The following is a 24569-nucleotide window of genomic DNA, read 5'->3' on the forward strand; positions in this document are numbered from 1 at the left end:
TCCACCATGACCAACCCAGCCAGGAATAACCCCAATAATATCTAACCCTTCCACCATGACCAACCCAGCCAGGAATAACCCCACCATATAATATCTAACCCTTCCACCATGACCAACCCAGCCAGGAATAACCCCTATAATATCTAACCCTTCCACCATGACCAACCCAGCCAGGAATAACCCTTATAATATCTAACCCTTCCACCATGACCAACCCAGCCAGGAATAACCCCTATAATATCTAACCCCTCCACCATGACCAACCCAGCCAGGAATAACCCTTATAATATCTAACCCTTCCACCATGACCAACCCAGCCAGGAATAACCCTTATAATATCTAACCCTTCCACCATGACCAACCCAGCCAGGAATAACCCTTATAATATCTAACCCTTCCACCATGACCAACCCAGCCAGGAATAACCCCTTATAATATCTAACCCTTCCACCATGACCAACCCAGCCAGGAATAACCCCTATAATATCTAACCCTTCCACCATGACCAACCCAGCCAGGAATAACCCCAATAATATCTAACCCTTCCACCATGACCAACCCAGCCAGGAATAACCCCAATAATATCTAACCCTTCCACCATGACCAACCCAGCCAGGAATAACCCTTATAATATCTAACCCTTCCACCATGACCAACCCAGCCAGGAATAACCCCAATAATATCTAACCCTTCCACCATGACCAACCCAGCCAGGAATAACCCTTATAATATCTAACCCTTCCACCATGACCAACCCAGCCAGGAATAACCCTTATAATATCTAACCCTTCCACCATGACCAACCCAGCCAGGAATAACCCCTATAATATCTAACCCTTCCACCATGACCAACCCAGCCAGGAATAACCCTTATAATATCTAACCCTTCCACCATGACCAACCCAGCCAGGAATAACCCTTATAATATCTAACCCTTCCACCATGACCAACCCAGCCAGGAATAACCCCTATAATATCTAACCCTTCCACCATGACCAACCCAGCCAGGAATAACCCTTATAATATCTAACCCTTCCACCATGACCAACCCAGCCAGGAATAACCCTTATAATATCTAACCCTTCCACCATGACCAACCCAGCCAGGAATAACCCCTATAATATCTAACCCTTCCACCATGACCAACCCAGCCAGGAATAACCCTTATAATATCTAACCCTTCCACCATGACCAACCCAGCCAGGAATAACCCTTATAATATCTAACCCCTCCACCATGACCAACCCAGCCAGGAATAACCCTTATAATATCTAACCTCTCCACCATGACCAACCCAGCCAGGAATAACCCTTATAATATCTAACCCCTCCACCATGACCAACCCAGCCAGGAATAACCCTTATAATATCTAACCCCTCCACCATGACCAACCCAGCCAGGAATAACCCCTATAATATCTAACCCTTCCACCATGACCAACCCAGCCAGGAATAACCCCTATAATATCTAACCCTTCCACCATGACCAACCCAGCCAGGAATAACCCTTATAATATCTAACCCTTCCACCATGACCAACCCAGCCAGGAATAACCCTTATAATATAATATCTAACCCTTCCACCCTGATGACCAACCCAACCCAGCCAGGAATAACCCTTATAATATCTAACCCTTCCACCAGCCAACCCAGCCAGGAATGACCAACCCAGCCAGGAATAACCCTTATAATATCTAACCCTTCCACCATGACCAACCCAGCCAGGAATAACCCTTATAATATCTAACCCTTCCACCATGACCAACCCAGCCAGGAATAACCCTTATAATATCTAACCCTTCCACCATGACCAACCCAGCCAGGAATAACCCTTATAATATCTAACCCTTCCACCATGACCAACCCAGCCAGGAATAACCCTTATAATATCTAACCCTTCCACCATGACCAACCCAGCCAGGAATAACCCTTATAATATCTAACCCTTCCACCATGACCAACCCAGCCAGGAATAACCCTTATAATATCTAACCCTTCCACCATGACCAACCCAGCCAGGAATAACCCTTATAATATCTAACCCTTCCACCATGACCAACCCAGCCAGGAATAACCCTTATAATATCTAACCCTTCCACCATGACCAACCCAGCCAGGAATAACCCTTATAATATCTAACCCTTCCACCATGACCAACCCAGCCAGGAATAACCCTTATAATATCTAACCCTTCCACCATGACCAACCCAGCCAGGAATAACCCATATAATATCTAACCCTTCCACAATGACCAACCCAGCCAGGAATAACCCTTATAATATCTAACCCTTCCACCATGACCAACCCAGCCAGGAATAACCCTTATAATATCTAACCCTTCCACCATGACCAACCCAGCCAGGAATAACCCCTATAATATGTAACCCCTCCACCATGACCAACCCAGCCAGGAATAACCCCTATAATATCTAACCCCTCCACCATGACCAACCCAGCCAGGAATAACCCCTATAATATCTAACCCCTCCACCATGACCAACCCAGCCAGGAATAACCCTTATAATATCTAACCCTTCCACCATGACCAACCCAGCCAGGAATAACCCCTATAATATCTAACCCCTCCACCATGACCAACCCAGCCAGGAATAACCCTTATAATATCTAACCCTTCCACCATGACCAACCCAGCCAGGAATAACCCTTATAATATCTAACCCTTCCACCATGACCAACCCAGCCAGGAATAACCCTTATAATATCTAACCCTTCCACCATGACCAACCCAGCCAGGAATAACCCTTATAATATCTAACCCTTCCACCATGACCAACCCAGCCAGGAATAACCCTTATAATATCTAACCCTTCCACCATGACCAACCCAGCCAGGAATAACCCTTATAATATCTAACCCTCCACCATGACCAACCCAGCCAGGAATAACCCCTATAATATCTAACCCTTCCACCATGACCAACCCAGCCAGGAATAACCCTTATAATATCTAACCCTCCACCATGACCAACCCAGCCAGGAATAACCCTTATAATATCTAACCCTTCCACCATGACCAACCCAGCCAGGAATAACCCTTATAATATCTAACCCTCCACCATGACCAACCCAGCCAGGAATAACCCTTATAATATCTAACCCCTCCACCATGACCAACCCAGCCAGGAATAACCCCTATAATATCTAACCCTTCCACCATGACCAACCCAGCCAGGAATAACCCCTATAATATCTAACCCTTCCACCATGACCAACCCAGCCAGGAATAACCCTTATAATATCTAACCCCTCCACCATGACCAACCCAGCCAGGAATAACCCCTATAATATCTAACCCCTCCACCATGACCAACCCAGCCAGGAATAACCCCTATAATATCTAACCCTTCCACCATGACCAACCCAGCCAGGAATAACCCTTATAATATCTAAGCCCTCCACCATGACCAACCCAGCCAGGAATAACCCTTATAATATCTAACCCTTCCACCATGACCAACCCAGCCAGGAATAACCCCTATAATATCTAACCCCTCCACCACAACCAGACCCAGCCAGGAATAACCCTATAATATCTAACCCCTAGGCATTTCATGTAGATCAGAAATAGTTGGATGATGTAAACAATATGGTTGTGGGTCCATCTGGTTCTCTAGTAGGCTTGTATTGATTAATCATTACACCAATAGAATCCTTTCAGATTCACACCAGTGCCCAGAATGTTGGAGCTAGTGGTTGTTTGTGGACCAGGCCAGTCTTTCTTTGTGCTCCCCTCCTACTCTGTTAGATCCGATGGGGGACTTCCTATCTGCTGACTAGCTCATCCAAAGAAGAAAATGTGATATATATATATATATATATATATATATATATCACATTTTCAGAGGCATGCGTTCAAGTGGGTCCCCCTGATATCACCCTGGATAAGACTCAGCACGTTCCTGCACACAAGCCAGCCGGGAAAACAAAACAGGGAAATGTTTAAGAAGTTATAATAAGAAGTTGATCTCAACTGTTTACTCAAGCAGTGATACGATATATATATATAAATATAAACAACCATATTCTTTACATCATATATATATGAAAAAAGGCATGAACAGCTGGTTCATATATATATATAAACAATATGGTTGTTTATATATATATATATTTATTTGTATATATATCGTATCACTGCTTGAGTAAACAGTTGAGATCAACTTCTTATTATAACTTCTTAAACATTTCCCTGTTTTGTTTTCCCGGCTGGCTTGTGTGCAGGAACGTGCTGAGTCTTATCCAGGGTGATATCAGGGGGACCCACTTGAATGCATGCCTCTGAAAGGGTTTGATCTAGTTGATCCTGTCTGATAAGTATCTTCAATGACAATCTGAGTTGTATATATGTCAGCTGTCTCTTTTTTTAAGTTACACAGGACTCCTCTCAGTCAAATTCCGAGGCAACTTTCTTCCTTGTGAAAAAATTGCATGGAGCTGATGATGTCATGGAAACTCAAAAGTTATCTGACACTTATACGACCAGTCGTGGGAGTAAAATGCTGAGGCTGTATTGGACGGATTCTGGACCTCACAAAGAGAGAGAGAGAGAGAGAGAGAGAGAGAGAGAGAGAGAGAGAGAGAGAGAGAGAGAGAGAGAGAGTCTGTGTATGAGTACACTTTGTATGTTTAATGTGTTTTACAATTATATTTGAATAGTTACATCCATGCAGCTGAGTCTGAAACTTCCTATTCCTTTAGTCAAATTTACTCCCACATAAGCCACTTGGCTCAAGAGGGCTAATCACCATCGCTCACTACAATCTTCATGAAACAATTACAAAGGTTTCCACTAAAATCATGAACAGTATGCCATAACACCTATGGTATTAGACATCAACATAGTGCTTGGCTAGTCTGGAGAGCTCAAAACTAATGGTTAAAGTTCTAAGTCAAGCGTGGCATTTTATCTGATCCATAGCTTTTTTCAACACATGGCAATGTTTCCAAAAGGCAGCCTAGGCGTCTCCTTGTTATTGCCCATAGAAAAGAGAAGTAATCTGTTCTTACTTTGAGGCTTCTGGAGGTCGGCGAGGGTTTAGCGGGAGACGAATCAGTGGATGACTTTCTTGTGCGTGGCTGATCCTTTGCGTTGCGGGGGGAGAGATGAGATGACATCGCTGCAGGATAATCTCCACTGCATGAGGTTCACGTGGGGTCCAGCGGTCCGGTCCAACCAACAGTTCAAATCCCTGTGATGTGAATGAAGGTGGTGAAGGGACAGAGTCAGGATTGTCAGGATCAAAATAATAGAGTTCTATTGATACAGAAATAGCTGTGGTCAGGAGTGTGATCTCACTCCAGGTGATGTTGAGTGATCCTGAGATGAGATGAGTGGAAGGTGAGTAGCAAAAGGGAGGGAGCTGTGGAGGAGGAAGAGGGTGGGCGCTGGGCGGTGCTGTAGACTGTATGGGGAGGGACACTGCCTGGGACTTGACAGCAATGTCGCTAATGAGAGCACTCTCTGGACTGTGGTGATTCAACAAAAATGAAAACTTCAAAGTAAAGCACCCGGCTCTCATTCTGCCTGACAGCCTCTCGCTCTCTCTCTTTCTGCCTCACTGTCTCTCTTTCCCCCTCTTTCTTTAATCACCCTTTGGTCTGAGCTATGGACTAATATGGATTTGTTGGACATTGGAATTTGTTATGAAGATAATAAAAAAATGTAATTCGTCATTTTTATATCTAATTTCACAGCGTCACAAACATGGCTGCCAGAATTCCCTTGTTAGTGTGTGCATGATGCAGCAGAGAGACAGAAGGGGTAGGAGGGGATCTGGAGAGAGGGAGATATGGAGGGGTAGGAGGGGATCTGCAGAGAGGGGGGTAGGGGAGGATCTGGAGAGGGAGAGAGGGAGCAGGGGGTAGGAGGGGATCTGGAGAAAGGGAGATATGGGGGTAGGAGGGAATCTGGAGAGGGAGAGAGGGTGGTAGGAGGGATCTGGAGAGAGGGGGTGGGGGAAGGAGGGATCTGGAGAAGGGGGAGAGGGGGTGTAGGAGGGATCTGGAGAAAGGGAGAGAGGGGGTAGGAGGGAATCTGGAGAAGGGGGAGAGGGGCTGTAGGAGGGATCTGGAGAAAGGGAGAGAGGGGGTAGGAGGGATCTGGAGAAGGGGGAGAGAGGGTGTAGGAGGGATCTGGAGAAGGGGAGAGGGGGTGTAGGAGGGATCTGGAGAAAGGGAGAGAGGGGGTAGGAGGGATCTGGAGAAAGGGAGAGATGGGGGTAGGAGGGATCTAGAGAAAGCGAAAGAGGGGGTAGGAGGGCGGATCTGCAGAGAGGGAGATAGGAGGGGATCCTTTCCTCGAGAGAGAGAAAAGGTAGGAAGGGATCTGGAGAGAGGAGGTTAGGAGGGGATCTGGAGAGAGAAGGGGTAAGAGGGGACCTGGAGAGTGGGGTAGGAGGGGATCTGGAGAGAGGGGGAGAGAAGGGTTAGGAGGGGATCTGGAGAGAGGGTTAGGAGGGGATCTGGAGAGAGGGGAGAGAAGGGTTAGGAGGGGATCTGGAGAGCCGGGGTAGGAGGGGACCTGGAGAGACGGAGAGAGAAGGGGTAGGAGGGGATCTGGAGAGAGGGGGTAGGAGGGGTAGGAGGGGATCTAGAGAGAGGGGTAGAAGGGGATCTGGAGAGAGTGAAAGAGAAGGTGTAGGAGGGGATCTGGAAACAGGGGGGTAGGATGGGATCTGGAGAGAGGGGGTAGAAGGGGTAGGAGGGGATCTGGAGAGTGGGTTAGGAGGGGATCTGGAGAGAGGGGGTAGGAGGGGATCTGGAGAGAGGGGAGAGAAGGGGTAGTAGGGGATCTGGAGAGCCGGGGTAGGAGGGGATCTGGAGAGCCGGGGTAGGAGGGGCCCTGGAGAGAGGGAGAGAGAAGGGGTAGGAGGGGATCTGGAGAGAGGGGGTAGGATGGGTAGGAGGGGATCTGGAGAGAGGGGGTAGAAGGGGATCTGAAGAGAAGGCTTAGAAGGGGGATCTGGAGAGAGGGAACGAGGGAGCAGGGGGTAGGAGGGATCTGGAGAAATAGGGGTAGGAGGGGATCTGGAGAGAGGGGGAGAGGGGGTAGGAGGGATCTGGAGAAAGGGAGAGAGGGGGTAGGAGGGATCTGGAGAAAGGGAGAGGGGGGGATAAGATGGACCTTGAGAAAGGGAGAGAGAGGGTAGGAGGGGATCTGGAGAGAGAGAGAGTGCAGGAGAGAGGATCTGGAGAGAGGGAGAGAGGGGAGTAGTAGGGAGAGACGGGGTATGAACGGGCTCTGCAGAGAGGGAGAGAGGGGGTATGGGGGAACTGCAGAGAGGGGGAGAGAGGGGGATAGGAGGGAATCTGGAGACAGGGGGAGAGAGAAGGGTAGGAGGGGATCTGGAGAAAGGGAGAGGGGGTAGGAGGGGATCTGGAGAGAGGGAGAGAAGGGGGTAGGAGGGGAACTGGGGTGAAGGATAGAGGGGGGTACGAGAAATCTGGGGAGAGGGGGAGAGAGGAGGGTAGGAAGGGATCTGGAGAGAGGGAGAGAGGGGGAGAGCGTGGGGGTAGAGGAAAATGATGACAACAACAGGAAGTCATTTTGGCTGGTGCTCATAATCTCTACTTCCTTTGATTAGTGCTCCCCTGATGGGTTAGTGGTCAGTGCCTGTCTAAGAATATCTTTTGGCTTCAGCATGCTATAAATACAATATACATACCTTATGGACAAATAATCACTATCTTCACTTTACAGAGAGGGATATGAGCATAATATGAAAGGTAACAATAGCAGAAATTACATTTCTGGCCTGAAATATTACAGCAAGCCATATAGCTATCTCTATCTAATCTCTTGTGGACATAATTACACAAGATTTTTGTCCTTGGTTAACCAAGATTAATATCTACCCAATGTTTTTGCTCAGACCAATTGAAAAGTGATATTTACAGTAATACCATTCCACAAGATTAATCAAGAAAACAGTGTTCATCAAAGTTTAATCACACACCAGGTTGGTAATCTATATTATCTGAACAGTATATGGAAATGAACATGTTGGCACCATCTCATGGTAATATTTTACTACCAGAACTGGGTGATAATATCAGAACTGTATGGACAAGTCTCGGTCACACTTTGTCACACAGTGAGGATGAGACACTGACCTGTAGATATTGGCACCACCTGGTGGCATTATACAAAGTTTCCAAAGAGCTCACAAAAAGCCTGGCGGAAAAAGAACAGCATGTCCAGTACCAGACAGGGGAAACTCCAACCACATGTACAACATGTCCAGCACCAGACAGGGGAAACTCCAACCACATGTACAACATGTCCAGCACCAGACAGGGGAAACTCCAACCACATGTACAACATGTCCAGTACCAGACAGGGGAAACTCCAACCACATGTACAGCATGTCCAGCACCAGACAGGGGAAACTCCAACCACATGTACAACATGTCCAGCACCAGACAAGGGAAACTCCAACCACATGTACAACATGTCCAGCACCAGACAGGGAAACTCCAACCACATGTACAACATGTCCAGCACCAGACAGGGGAAACTCCAACCACATGTACAACATGTCCAGCACCAGACAGGGGAAACTCCAACCACATGTACAACATGTCCAGCACCAGACAGGGGAAACTCCAACCACATGTACAACATGTCCAGCACCAGACAGGGGAAACTCCAACCACATGTACAACATGTCCAGCACCAGACAGGGGAAACTGTACAACATGTCCAGCACCAGACAGGGGAAACTCCAACCACATGTACAGCATGTCCAGCACCAGACAGGGGAAACTCCAACCACATGTACAACATGTCCAGCACCAGACAGGGGAAACTCCAACCACATGTACAACATGTCCAGCACCAGACAGGGGAAACTCCAACCACATGTACAGCATGTCCAGCACCAGACAGGGGAAACTCCAACCACATGTACAACATGTCCAGCACCAGACAGGGGAAACTCCAACCACATGTACAACATGTCCAGCACCAGACAGGGGAAACTCCAACCACATGTACAACATGTCCATCACTAGAAAGGGGAAACTCCAACCACATGTACATGTCCAGCACCAGACAGGGGAAACTCCAACCACATGTACAACATGTCCATCACTAGAAAGGGGAAACTCCAACCACATGTACAACATGTCCAGCACCAGACAGGGGAAACTCCAACCACATGTACAACTTGTCCAGTACCAGACAGGGGAAACTCCAACCACATGTACAGCATGTCCAGCACCAGACAGGGGAAACTCCAACCACATGTACAACATGTCCAGCACCAGACAGGGGAAACTCCAACCACATGTACAACATGTCCAGCACCAGACAGGGGAAACTCCAACCACATGTACAGCATGTCCAGCACCAGACAGGGGAAACTCCAACCACATGTACAACATGTCCAGCACCAGACAGGGGAAACTCCAACCACATGTACAACATGTCCAGCACCAGACAGGGAAACTCCAACCACATGTACAGCATGTCCAGCACCAGACAGGGGAAACTCCAACCACATGTACAACATGTCCAGCACCAGACAGGGGAAACTCCAACCACATGTACAACATGTCCAGCACCAGACAGGGGAAACTCCAACCACATGTACAACATGTCCATCACTAGAAAGGGGAAACTCCAACCACATGTACATGTCCAGCACCAGACAGGGGAAACTCCAACCACATGTACAACATGTCCATCACTAGAAAGGGGAAACTCCAACCACATGTACAACATGTCCAGCACCAGACAGGGGAAACTCCAACCACATGTACAGCAGGTCCAGCACAGGGCTATACTGTTCTTCGTGCCATAGGCTAAGCCAACACCATAAATAACATATGGGGAGAGGTTGTGCGAAGGTGTTTTGTTACAGATCAAATTACGGTCAAGGTTTCATTCCATTCTCTTTTAGACAGAGGCAAGCTTTCAGTTGCTCAAATAAATTAACTTAAACCATGAGCTGAAGAATTATATTTTAACAGCTTTCTTGTAAATCGAGGTTTAAATCATTGTTAGGCTATAATTAACTACAACAAATAAGAGGACAGAAGCAGAGGTAAATAAATAAAGTATACACTTTTTTTTATTACAAAAGTGCATCAATGACATCTGTGATGCAATTTGCAGGTTTGAAAATGTCACATCTATAACATGACAGAAATAAAATGAGGCTCCATTAATAATCCCAGCTACTGAATGTAGGCTAGGTCAATAATATGGACAGTTAAGAAAATGTATTTACATAAATCAAAACCAAATAATCACACACATTTTTGATTTACAACTTTTTAGTAAGGACATTTTACAACTGAAACATTATCAAATAAGTTCATAACCAAGGTGGTAAGTGTTCTGCGGCTTTGCCAACAAATTGGAAAGTAGCTTTTGTCACTCATCTTAAAAACTGATGTTATTGCTCTGAAATTCAAATTTAAACAAAGAACTGAAAACTTCAGACTGCTTACTTAGGTACAGACAACTGTTAACAGTTGGCACTGACAGAGTCTTTATTTTTATCTGAAGTATTCCTTTTGAACTTTAAAGACCCTGTATGAGGGTGTGGGTCTTGAGGAGTGGGTCCTCGATAGGCACTCGTCTTTATCTTTAGAAATATATCTTTAATATTTCCATAAGACCTCACCATTTTGGTCAAATGTAATTTAATTTCTGGCAATGCAGTAAAGTATGATTAATTAAAAAGGAAATGGCCCACACTCACTCACCATTAAAGACATACTGTGTCATTATGTTATTCAAGCAACTATTCAAAATGTCACATTTCAGGCCTTCATCAATAAAATGATACAGAGGGAATGGACATGTACATATAGGCCCCTACGTCATAATTTTGTCAGGCTATTAATAATTGCTTGAATAAAATAATGTTTTTAATGGTGAGTTAGCGTTGCGCCTTATCAAATTTTTGTTAATGCACCATGCCTCATGTTGGTTGAGTGGCCTCCACTTCTTTCAATACAGTAATGTTTCAATTGTCAAAATGTCTGCTCTAGCCATACCAGAGTCAGCAATGTGTACCTGAACCTTTTCCTCCTCCTACCATTGCTCCTCAGGAGACCAGTCCTCTGGGAAGTCATTGTCATCATCAATCTCCTCTTCCTCATCCTTTGGCTCCTCCTCCTCCAGTTGCTCTTCTGTAACACCATCTTCCAATGACTCCACTACAACTAGCTGTTTTTCTGGCTCCTCTGTCACTTCCTTTCCCACTGACTCCTCCTGCTCCATTTCCTCCTCTTCAGCTTCCTGTTCCACTGCCTCCTCAGTAACGCCCTCCTCTTCAGCTTCCTGTTCCACTGCCTCCTCAGTAAAGTCCTCCTCTACCTCCTCCTCAGCAGGTTCTTCCTCTGTTACCTCATGCTCCCATTCTGCCATTTCCGAGGCCTCTGCCGCCTCGGAGTCTACTTCCTCTTGGCTGAGTGGACCACCATTCACCAGCTAGAACACAGAGAACAATCCGTACTGTACATTCAAGAGGGCACTCGAGCATGGGTCATCGTGTATGGTGTCTGAAAGAGTTACACACTTACAATGCTCCTCTCCAATATTCGTTTTATATTAGTTTTCAACCCTTTGTCGATAAAAGGATTTGCTTTTCTCTGATCACGCTAGTTTGGTGTTTACAGATCAGAGCGATCTATTAAGTGAACCTGAAGTTATACAATACTTGACTAACTTACTGTATGTGTCAGAAAGCAGATATAATTACTTTTGTAAGAGCACTGTGTGTAAGTCTACACTATAAGCCTCAAAACCATGATATGTTCTTTCATTAAAAAATCTAGAAGATGAGGAATACTTTATTGTTCCTTTTCCTTGCAGTCTACGGATATAGAAATATAATAATTAGCTGTGGTGGAAGTGGGGCCTACCTGGCTGTGAACAGCCTCCAGCTGCCTCTTGAGATGGGGGTGCATGCTTTGGGAGCTGATGTGCTGCTCATCCAGGGTCCTGGTCACTAACTGCAGCTGCTGCTCCAGAGTCTGGGCCTTCTTGACCTGCCATTCCTCCAGCAACTCCCTGAAACACAGACAGATAGAGACTCAATGAGCCATAGAATATTAGAACCAACATTTGAAATGGTATATTTTATCTAAGCATGTGACTTGACCAAGAAAAACCATGCTTCTGTCAGGACAAGCTCCTGCCTATAGTCAAGACAAATAAATTACAGCCATCAAGTAACTTTCACTATTCATATACAGTGAGGCAAAAAAGTATTTAGTCAGCCACCAATTGTGCAAGTTCTCCCACTTAAAAAGATGAGAGAGGCCTGTAATTTTCATCATAGGTACATATATGACAGACAAAATGAGAAATGAGAAGGAAAAAAATCCAGAAAATCACATTGTAGGATTTTTAATGAATTTATTTGCAAATTATGGTGGAAAATAAGTATTTGGTCCATAGCAAAACTTTATCTCAATACTTTGTTATATATCCTTTGTTGGCAATGACAGAGATCAAACGTTTTCTCTAAGTCTTCACAAGGTTTTCACACACTGTTGCTGATATTTTGGCCCATTCCTCCATGCAGATCTCCTCTAGAGCAGTGATGTTTTGGGGCTGTTGCTGGGCAACACAGACTTTCAACTCCCTCCAAAGATTTTCTATGGGGTTGAGATCTGGAGACTGGCTAGGCCACTCCAGGACCTTGAAATGCTTCTTACGAAGCCACTCCTTCATTGCCCGGGCGGTGTGTTTGGGATCATTGTCATGCTGAAAGACCCAGCCACGTTTCATCTTCAATGCCCTTACTGATGGAAGGAGGTTTTCACTCAAAATCTCACAATACATGGCCCCATTCATTCTTTCCTTTACACGGATCAGTCGTCCTGGTCCCTTTGCAGAAAAACAGCCCCAAAGCATGATGTTTCCACCCCCATGCTTCACAGTAAGTATGGTGTTCTTTGGATGCAACTCAGCATTCTTTGTCCTCCAAACACGACGAGTTGAGTTTTTACCAAAAAGTTATATTTTGGTTTCATCTGATCATATGACATTCTCCCAATCTTCTTCTGGATCATCCAAATGCTCTCTAGCAAACTTCAGACGTGCCTGGACATGTACTGGTTTAAGCAGGGGGACATGTTTGGCACTGCAGGATTTGAGTCCCTGGCGGCGTAGTGTGTTACTGATGGTAGGCTTTGTTACTTTGGTCCCAGCTCTCTGCAGTTCATTCACTAGGTCCCCCCGTGTGGTTCTGGGATTTTTGCTCACCGTTCTTGTGATCATTTTGACCCCACGGGGTGAGATCTTGCGTGGAGCCCCAGATCGAGGGAGATTATCAGTGGTCTTGTATGTCTTCCATTTCCCAATAATTGCTCCCACAGTTGATTTCTTCAAACCAAGCTGCTTACCTATTGCAGATGCAGTCTTCCCAGCCTGGTGCAGGTCTACAATTTTGTTTCTGGTGTCCTTTGACAGCTCTTTGGTCTTGGCCATAGTGGAGTTTGGAGTGTGACTGTTTGAGGTTGTGGACAGGTGTCTTTTATACCGATAACAAGTTCAAACAGGTGCCATTAATACAGGTAACGAGTGGAGGACAGAGGATCCTCTTAAAGAAGAAGTTAAAAGGTCTGTGAGAGACAGAAATCTTGCTTGTTTGTAGGTGACCAAATACTTATTTTCCACCATAATTTGCAAATAAATTCATTAAAAATCCTACAATGTGATTTTCTGGATTTTTTTTTCTTTCTCATTTTGTCTGTCATAGTTGAAGTGTACCTATGATGATAAATTACAGGCCTCTCTCATCTTTTTAAGTGGGAGAACTTGCACAATTGGTGGCAGACTAAATACATTTTTGCCCCACTGTAGCTAGTGAGTGAGTTCATGCATGAAGTTAATCATAAGATTCACAAAACCCAAGCTTACTTTATTTCACCCACTTCCTGGTGGTTGTTATGAAGCACTATCCTGTCAAGACTCAGAAACTCTCTCAGTTCCCTCTGCTCAGTGACCTGTCCTTCCAGCTGTGACGTCAAGCCGTCCACCGTAGACACCTGCTCGTCCAGACTGGATTTGACGTTGTCCACTGTGCTGGTCATCCTCGCCAAGCTCAAAGCTAGCGCAGAGTTGGAGCTCGAAACGGCCGCCACGCTCTCCTTGATCGACTCAAAGTCATCGCTCTTGTTCTTCATCATGGCCTGCAGGGCTGCGGAGGAGATGGCTACCTGCTGGAACTCAGCCAGCCTGGTGTTCATCTCGTTGTGGAGTGCCCACAACTGGGATTTGAGGTCGATGCTCTTCAACTGCTCTGACATTACCAGGGTAACCTCCGCCTTCTGCTGGGCCTGTTTCTGAGCTGCCTCCAAAGCCAGTATCCTCTCCTCGATCAGACCTCCTGATCTCATCTGGGCTTGGTTACAAAACAGATATCAGTTAAAGCTTGTGTTCCAGAGAAACAAGGTATAATCTTTATAGCAGATTTTGAGAAATCATTTGATACGTCTAGAATTTGTTTATAAGTGCTTGAATTTCTTCAAATTTGGAAAGTCTCTCATAAGATGGGTAAAAGTCATGTACAACAATCCTAAATAATAATAAATAAGGGTTACTTCTCTGAGAACTTTGAATTGTCAAGAGGCGTAAAAGAGGGTTGCCCTCTGTCACCATACATACATATTTGCTACTGGCATTGAATTGTTAGATCTAATGATAACATTAAGGGGTTAAAAATGAAGGGAAGAGGCAAAAGTATCAATTGAACGGAAATGGCCCTCCACCAAACTTCTCCACCAGACGGAGAATCGTTATTGTCTTTACCGGAGATAAACAACAAAGAACCCGCTCTTATCCACGCGTATGCAAACACTACAGCCAAAATGGGAGCCACTTAGAAAAACTACAAATTTTAGCCATTTTTTTCCAAAAACAAGCCTGAAACTCTTTCTAAAGACTGTTGACATCTAGTGGAAGCTGTAGGAACTGCAATCTGGGAGGGTTTTGCCTCATAATAAACATGAGAGCCATTGGAAACAGTAGTAAGCTATTATTTTTGGATGATTTGTCCTTGGGGTTTCGCCTGCCATATCAGTGCTGTTATATTCACAGACATTATTTTAACAGTTCTAGAAACATTAGAGTGTTTCTTATCCAAATCTATCAATTCTATGCATATCCTAGCTTCCGGGCCTGAGTAAGAGGCACTTTACTTTGGACACGCTTTTCATCTGGACGTCAAAATACTGCCCCCTAGCCCAAAGAATTAAAGTCAAAAGGTTTGACAGCAATACCACATAAAATCAAGTCAGTTGGGAACAGGTTTTTAATGTCCCAATACCTTGGCATTGGGTCTATGAACTGACATGTAAAACAACAATTGACACATCAATCAGTTTGTTACAATTTAAGCTATTATATAAAACACTTGCTACAAAAAGAATGCTGAATATATGGGGCATTGAAACAGAATCAATAGATCATATGTTATGCTACTGTCAATCAGTGGCTCAAGTTTGGATTCAGGTCGAGGTATGATTGTTAATGTTAGGTCAATATCGGTAGAAAAGTTACAAATAGGGAGGTTCAGTACCCCTTTAAAACCTCATAGTAAAATGGAGGGATGTATTGCAAAAATAAATAGCTAAATAGGATTATACTAGGAAATATGGGTTCATCTGTGGACAGCGGAGGGTTGGAGTTAAGGTCAGAATGAATGGTGGATTGGCCACTGATGATGAAAATCCAGCACTTGAAGAAAGAGGCAATGTACAGTATAATGACTTAACTACAGGTAAGGTAGAAGCAAAATAGCTGGAAGTATCAGTAAAAGTATTGTTGTCCGTTCATTTACTACAATAGACTAAATAAGAATATTTAAAAAGCCCCAAAAGCTTGTGCTGCAGTTACATTATTATATCGGTGTAGTTACACTGCAATTATGAGGAAAACAAGTTGTGGTATTGAGTAGTCGTAATGGCAATATTTAAGCCTCCTTCACTCACGCCGCCAAACTTACCCTAGTAAAACTGACTATCCTACCGATCCTCGACTTCGGCGATGTCATCTACAAAATTGCTTCCAACACTCTACTCAGCAAACTGGATGCAGTTTATCACAGTGCCATCCGTTTTGTCACTAAAGCACCTTATACCACCCACCACTGCGACTTGTACGCTCTAGTCGGCTGGCCCTCGCTACATATTCGTCGCCAGACCCACTGGCTCCAGGTCATCTACAAGTCCATGCTAGGTAAAGCTCCGCCTTATCTCAGTTCACTGGTCACGATGGCAACACCCATCCGTAGCACGCGCTCCAGCAGGTGTATCTCACTGATCATCCCTAAAGCCAACACCTCATTTGGCCGCCTTTCGTTCCAGTTCTCTGCTGCCTGTGACTGGAACGAATTGCAAAAATCTGCTATCTGAGCAGCTAACCAATCGCTGCAGCTGTACATAGCCTATAGGCAAATAGCCCACCCATTTTTACCTACCTCATCCCCATACTGTTTTTATTTATTTACTTTTCTGCTCTTTTGCACACCAATATCTCTACCTGTACATGACCATCTGATCATTTATCACTCCAGTATTAATCTGCAAAATTGTAATTATTCGCCTACCTCCTCATGCCTTTTGCACACAATGTATATAGACTCCCCTTTTTTTTCCTACTGTGTTATTGACTTGTTAATTGTTTACTCCATGTGTAACTCTGTGTTTGTCTGCTCACACTGCTATGCTTTATCTTGGCCAGGTCGCAGTTGCAAATGAGAACTTGTTCTCAACTAGCCTACCTGGTTAAATAAAGGTGAAAAAAAAAAAGAAAGATGAATCAGATTAATTCAGTTTAGAGTGATTAACACAATGTTTAGCATATTTATATTTTTTACCTTTCTGTAATACACATGATTTCCAGTGTTCTGTTTGGGAGAGTTGAGGGTTGATGGTCACTAGACTCGATGTTTTATGTTAGAGATGAAATATTTATCAAATATCTGTAGATAGTGATTGACGCCGGTCTGGAGGTGTAAGGACCGACAAATGCTTGTGTGATTCTGTAGCAGCTTACAAAGCCCCTGCATTTTGTTTTGACTTCCTAACAAGACTTTCTGGCTGGTGTTTCCAGAGAAGTTGTCTGCTGATTTAGGATGTAAAGGCCTTCTCAGAGACGGCTAGTTAGACATTTCTCTGATTCTGTGCTGGAGTTGTCTCCCTGTTGCAACTTGTAAAAAAACAAATAGATTTGGATTGACCTTATCGGCAACTGCTCATCCCTGTTATTCACATAGAAATTCTGATTCCAGTAATACACAAGGAATAGGAAAATATTCTCCACATCCGTGCTGGACCAACAACAAACACCAAGAACTAAGAAAGAGAACCTGCAATACTGTATTGCGGTTCTGGTTACAGTGAAGAGGAATATATGCTGTTTTGTGCAGGCTTTCTGATTATGTTCATAAGCAAAGACTTTCCTCACCCACGTTTAATATCTGTTACCTACAAGGACATTCAGTCATACAGCCGTTTCTGGTTAGCCTGACAACTCATACTAAATCTTCCGCTGCTCTGTCTTTCGCCACATACTTTGGTCTGAGACTGCCATCATTTAAGTTGTTTGTGCTGACGAGTGGCACGAGGGGTGTTGTACAAAACAACTCTAACCAATCACAGAGTCTCTAACCAATCACAGCATCCAAGCCAATGACGGATTTTCAAACTGCCGCTTTACGCTTTACCCACGTGTTTTCTGGCTCTGGCCCAACCTATTGGCTTCTGGATCAATCAGACAGCCCCGAATGTGTTAGCATTCGGTAAAGGGTCGGGGATGTACTCAGATCCATTGCGGAGAAGAAACTAATGTCCATGGACGTGACATAGCTTTTGGTCAGAGCAAGGAGTCTGGGTAGCCAGGCAAGCTGCTGGCATACAGGGCTGTGAAAATAGCTTGGTAGTGTTAAAGGGTAGAGGGAGGTCCTGACTGATCTTTAAACAGCTGCTGCTGTTTCTTCCGTTGCTTAACAAATGTCATTTCCATTCATTTCAACATGTGTGGTTGGGAAACATGAGCATGAACTTGCAGACTGGTAGCATTCTATATATAGATAGCTATCCTATCCTGTATGCATGTGTACAGTATAAGCCAGGGGTCCCCAATTACATTCAGCCATGGGCCAATTTTTCATTGAGCAGATGGTCAGAGGGCCGGAACAAAGTTATAATCAATTTGTTCACCGCAAATTGATCACAATAATCCCAAACAGATATAGTATTTGACAAAAACAGAATTATTTCAACCCTTGTTTACATTGGGATATGACCACATATGCCTCTAAATTCTCAGTGGAAATACTTGGGAATAGATTTCTGAAATTAAAATGACTTTGAACTGATTTCATAGTGACTTAATATTATTTTATGTCCATAAACAAAATGTATGTGCTCAGAAAACTTGGAGTGCCAAATAGCCACCTACTGTGGAACCCTGTTATAGAACCTACTGTGGAACTATATGCTGTAGCGATGGGCATTCCAAGTGTTTTCGGTGAGCCGAGTCATTTGGCTCAGTTCCCGAAAAGATCTATAACCATGAATAGCGGAAAGGGTAGGCTACCATTATGTCAGATTGTGAAATGAGCATACAAATAAATGTTTACCTGGCTCAGATTTACGTCCTATCCCCACTAATTATTGTTTCTGAAGCGAGGATTCACCCTCTTTAGATAATTATTTTGTAACATATCTGCAGAAAAACGTTGTTCTGAGCTCATAAAGCAGTCGTAACAGTATGCAAAACAGGGAGCCAAATGAACATCTCTTTCACCGATGCGATTCGATTCCCGACATTCACCAAAAAGATCAATTCAAAAAGAGCTGTAGACATCCTATGCACATGGCACATGCTGGTATTCAATCATGATCAGAACATCAACATAAACTGATGATGACAAAATATAAATATATATACATTTTCATATTTTATACAGAACAAAAATATAAACAACACGCAACAATTTCAAAGATTTTACTGAGTTAAGGAAATCAGTCACATGAAATAATTTCGTTAGGCACTAACCTATGGATTTCCCATGGCTGTGAATACAGATATGCATCTGTTGGTCACAGATAACATAAAAAAAAATGGGTCTCAGGATCTCGTCACGGTATCTCTGTGCATTCAAACTGCCATCGATAAAATGCAATTGTGTTCATTGTCCGTAGCTTATGTCTGCCCATACCATAACTCCACCGGCACCATGGGGCATTCTGTTCACAACCTTGACATCAGCAAACCACTCTCCCACACAATGCCATATTCGTGGTCTGCGGATGTGAGGCCGGTTGAACGTACTGCCAAATTCTTATAAATGACGAAGGAGGCGGATTATGGTAGAGAAATGAACATTAAATGATCTGGCAAAAGCTCTGGTGGACATTCCTGCAGTTAGCATGCCAATTGCACGCTCCCTCAAAACTTGAGACATCTGTGGCATTGTATCTTGTGACAAAACTACCCATTTTAGATTGCCATTTTATTGTCCCCAGCACAAGGTGTAACTGTGTAATGATCAGGCTGTTTAATCAGCTTCTTGATATGCCACACGTGTCAGATGGGTGGATTACCTTGGCAATGGAGAAATGTTCACTAACAGGGAAAAATGAACTTTTACTGCATATGGAACATTTCTGGGATCTTATATTTCAGCTCATGAAACATGGGACCACCAACATTTCACATGTTGCGTTTATAATTTTATTCAGTGTATATTCTGTCAATGCTTTAATAACAACTCCAAAGCCCTTCTCATTCTCAGCCGGGCTCATTTGATTTACATTATTGCAAAGATCAACGACATAGCCTACTCATGGTCATATGACAATTTCAGAATCAGATCAGTCCATTACCTGTGCGTCTCTCAGCCCCATCTGCTGCTGAAACTTGGTGATTCTTATTTGCATGGCCCTAAACGTTTCTGATAGCTGATCAATGGATTGTTGCTGTTGCAGGCAAAACCAGCCCGCGGATGCCCCTCCAATCGCGACGATAAGGAACAACATGCATGGCAGCGCAACTTGATTTACTCTTCTTCGTGACTCGGACACTGGGTGGGATTCTATTAAGAAAGAGTTGTCCTCGCGCTCTGGCTTGAAGTTGGCGGCAGTCTTTGATTTGCGCTTAGTCATTTTGGATACCTTGTTCCCTGGAGAGAGACTCGCGTACACAGGAGACGTGAGACAGGGAGAATGATGGCACTCGTCTTGCTCGAGATAAAGTGGTGCTTCGATTTATTAGGGTATGCTACTGTGCTCTCTCTACTCTGCAACACCCCGTTCATTCATTGGACATTTACTGAAGTCAGGCAAGTGTTCTAATGTTAGTATCAGAAGCGTGACACCCCCTCGTTCCTCGTTGTGGTCGTTGTGGTCGAGAGTTGCTCTAGTAGCCTAGAGCTCAATGTGTTTTGTAATCGAATGTAACTTGCATACAATGTTTATTTAAAGGCTACTGTCACGTGTTATACGCCTCTTTATTGAAGTTTGATCTGATATTATATGGACAATGTGCGTTTTAACCCATTTTCTATGACACCTCAGAAAACTAATGTAGTAGGCCTATGGTCATATATATATTTTGACAGTTGAACATATTTAGGTCTTAGGAAAATGTATGTAAGAAATATACCAATAATTTTCTTGCACATGTGAACATACAGTAAATATATTTCGAAAAAATGTATTTTGCCATGATTTGTTTAGCAGGGCCACTGCTGTTAATCACAATTTAAAATGTTCCCTGAGCCCTGCCCCTCTCCAACCCAAATAGAGAAATTATTCGGGTACAGCTGTGGGCCACATACTTTGTATTTTTCTGGCCCAGTATATGCCTGGGTCATGCTCAAAACTGGCCTACATACTGCATCACCATAAGATTATACAGGTCAGGCCCAGCAGTGAGCCACACACTGTAAAATTATTAATTCTAAAAGGTTTTTTTTCTCTTTTTTTTCTCACCATTATTTAACCAGGTAGGCTAGTTGAGAACAAGTTCTCATTTGCAACTGCGACCTGGCCAAGATAAAGCATAGCAATTCGACACACACAACAACACAGAGTTACACATGGAATAAACAAAACATAGTCAATAATACAGTAGAACAAAAGAAAACAAAAAGTCTATATACAGTGAGTGCAATAAATAGGCCATGGTGGCAAAGTAATTACAATATAGCAATTAAACACTGGAATGGTAGATGTGCATAAGATGAATGTGCAAGTAGAGATACTGGGGTGCAAAGGAGCAAGATAAATAAATAAATACTGTATGGGGATGAGGTAGGTAGATAGATGGGCTATGCACAGGTGCAGTGATCTGTGAGCTGCTCTGACAGCTGGTCCTTAAAGCTAGTGAGGGAGATATGAGTCTCCAGCTTCAGAGATTTTTGCAGTTCGTTCCAGTCATTGGCAGCAGAGAACTGGAAGGAAAGACGACCAAAGGAGGAATTGGCTTTGGTGGTGACCAGTGAGATATACTTGCTGGAGCGCATGCTACGAGTGGGTGCTGCTATGGTGACCAGTGAGCTGAGATAAGGCGGGGCTTTACCTAGCAGAGACTTGTAGATAACCTGTAGCCAGTGGGTTTGACGACACGTATGAAGCGAGGGCCAACCAACGAGAGCGAACAGGTCGCAATGGTGGGTAGTGTATGGGGCTTTGGTGACAAAACGGATGGCACTGTGATAGACTGCATCCAGTTTGTTGAGTAGAGTTTCGGAGGCTATTTTATAGATGACATCACTCAAGTCGAGGATCGGTAGGATGGTCAGTTTTACGAGGGTATGTTTGGCAGCATGAGTAAAGGATGCTTTGTTGCGATATAGGAAGCCAATTCTAGATTTAATTTTGGATTGGAGATGCTTACTTCTCTACGGTAGGGGGCAGCATTTGGAATTTTGGATGAAAAGCATGCCCAAATTAAACGACCTGCTACTCAGGCCCAGAAGATACAATATGCATATAACTGGTAGATTTGGATAGAAACCACTCCAAAGTTTCCAAAACTGTTAAAATAGTGTCTGTGAATATAACATAACTTATTTGGCAGGTGAAAACCTGAGAAAACTCCATTCAGGAAGTAGTTTTTTGTTTGTTGGTTTTGTAGTTTTCTATTCGATGCCATTACAGTATCCATTGACTTATGACTCAAATTGCAGTTCCTATGCTTTCCACTAGATGTCAACAGTATTTAGAAATTGTTTCAGGCTTGTATTCTGATAAATGAGGGAGTAAGACCAGTCTGAATGAGTGGATCCTTGTCGAGTCACAGAGCTTTTTCATGCGCAATCCCGAGAGCGTGCCTTTCTTGTTTACCTTTTATATTGACAACGTTATTGTCTTGTTGAAATATTATAGTTCATTTAGGCTAAAAACAAGGATTGAATATAAACATCGTTGGACATGTTTCTATGAACTTTACGGATACAATTTGGATTTTTTGTCTGCCTGTTTTGACTGCGTTTGAGCCTGTGGATTACTGAAGAAAATGCGTAAACAAAACTGAGTTTTTTGGATATAAAGAGTCTTTATCGAACAAAAGGAACATGTATTGAGTAAATGAATGTCTTCTGAGTGCAACCATATGAAGATCATCAAAGGTAAGGGATTAATTGTATCTCTATTTCTGACTTGTTTAACTCTTCTGCTTGGCTGGTTACTGTTTGTAATGATTTGTCTGCTGGGTTATGTTCTCAAATAATTGTAAGGTATGCTTTCGCCGTAAAACATTTTTTAAATCTGACACCGTGGTTGGATTCACAAGAAGTTCATCTTTAAACCTATGTAAAATATGTATCTTTTTTGTGAATTTTCATAATGAGTATTTCTGTATTTGAAGTTGGCACTCTGCAATCTCACTGGATGTTGGCCAGGTGGGACACTAGCCCTGGAGAGGTTAATATGAGTCTGGAAGGCGAGTTTACAGTCTAACCAGACACCTAGGTATTTGTAGTTGTCCACATATTTTAAGTCAGAGCCGTCCAGTGTAGTGACACAGCCATTTTCCCAGCCAAAGATAGGAGTCACAAAAAGCAGAAATACAGTGCCTTGCGAAAGTATTCGGCCCCCTTGAACTTTGCGACCTTTTGCCACATTTCAGGCTTCAAACATAAAGATATAAAACTGTATTTTTTTGTGAAGAATCAACAACAAGTGGGACACAATCATGAAGTGGAACGACATTTATTGGATATTTCAAACATTTTTAACAAATCAAAAACTGAAAAATTGGGTGTGCAAAATTATTCAGCCCCCTTAAGTTAAAACTTTGTAGCGCCACCTTTTGCTGCGATTACAGCTGTAAGTCGCTTGGGGTATGTCTCTATCAGTTTTGCACATCGAGAGACTGAAATTTATGCTCCCGTGACCAGCTCTGAAACCAGATTGCATTAGCGGAGAAGGTACGGTGGGATTCGAAATGGTCGGTAATCTGTTTGTTAACTTGGCTTTTGAAGACCTTAGAAAGACAGGGTAGGATAGATATAGGTCTGTAGCAGTTTGGGTCTAGAGTGTCACCCCTTTTGAAGAGGGGGATGACCACGGAAGCTTTCAAATCTTTGGGAATCTCAGACGATACGAAAGAGAGGTTGAACAGGCTAGTAATAGGAGTTGCAACAATTTCGGCACATCATTTTAGAAAGAGAGGGTCCAGATTGTCTAGCCCGGCTGATTTGTAGGGGTCCAGATTTTGCAGCTCTTTCAGAACATCAGCTATCTGTATTTGAGTGAAGGAGAAATGGGGAGCCTTGGGCAAGTTGCTGTGGGGGGTGCAGAGCTGTTGACCGGGGTAGGTGTAGCGAGTTGGAAAGCATGGCCAGCCATAGAAAAATGATTATTGAAATTCTCGATTATAGTAGATTTCCTAGCCTCTGTGCAGTGGGCTAATGGGAGGAGGTGATCTTATTCTCCATGGACTTTACAGTGTCCCAGAACGTTTTGGAGTTTGTGCTACAAGATGCAAATTTCTGTTTGAAAAAGCTAGCCTTTGCTTTTCTAACTGCCTGTGTATATTGGTTCCTAACTTTCCTGAAAAGTTGCATATCACAGGGGCTATTTGATGCTAATGCATTACACCACAGGATGTTTTTGTGATGGTCAAGGGCAGTCAAGTCTGGAGTGAACCAAGGGCTATATTTGTTGAACATGGCATGCTTATTTAAGATGGTGAGGAAAGCAATTTTTAAGAATAAGCAGGCATTCTCTACAGATGGAATGAGGTCAATATCCTTCCAGGATACCCGGGCCAGGTTGATTAGAAAGGCCTTCTCACTGAAGTGTTTTAGGGAGCGTTTGACAGTGATGAGGGGTGGTCGTTTACCGCAGACCCATTACGGACGCAGGCAATGAGGCAGTGATCGCAGTTGAAGACAGCAGAGGTGTATTTAGAGGGCAGGTTGGTTAGGATGAAATCTATGAGGGTGCCCGTTCTCATGCCTGTCCTGATCAGGTCAGGTTACAGGAGACCACAACACCTAGGAATACCTAGGATAGGATAAAGTAATCCTTCCCCCCCCCCCCCCCCCTTAAAAGACCTAGATGCACTATT

General features: G+C 43.8%; 1 protein-coding gene across 1 annotated transcript; it reads right to left on the reverse strand.

Annotated features, from left to right (window-relative positions):
* Positions 1-4276: 4276 nt before the first annotated feature.
* On the reverse strand, positions 4277-20380 carry LOC115143493 (neurofilament medium polypeptide-like). The gene is made up of 6 exons (XM_029683966.2): positions 19877-20380; positions 13902-14380; positions 11897-12044; positions 11068-11462; positions 5027-5208; positions 4277-4540 (listed from the first exon to the last, which is right to left on the reverse strand). Exons 1-5 carry the CDS (start codon positions 20153-20155, stop codon positions 5070-5072), a joined length of 1440 nt encoding a protein of 479 aa, XP_029539826.2. The 5' UTR covers positions 20156-20380; the 3' UTR covers positions 4277-4540; positions 5027-5069.
* Positions 20381-24569: the final 4189 nt, after the last annotated feature.

Source organism: Oncorhynchus nerka, linkage group LG15 (assembly GCF_034236695.1).
Source record: "Oncorhynchus nerka isolate Pitt River linkage group LG15, Oner_Uvic_2.0, whole genome shotgun sequence".
NCBI classification, from domain to species: Eukaryota; Metazoa; Chordata; class Actinopteri; order Salmoniformes; family Salmonidae; genus Oncorhynchus; species Oncorhynchus nerka.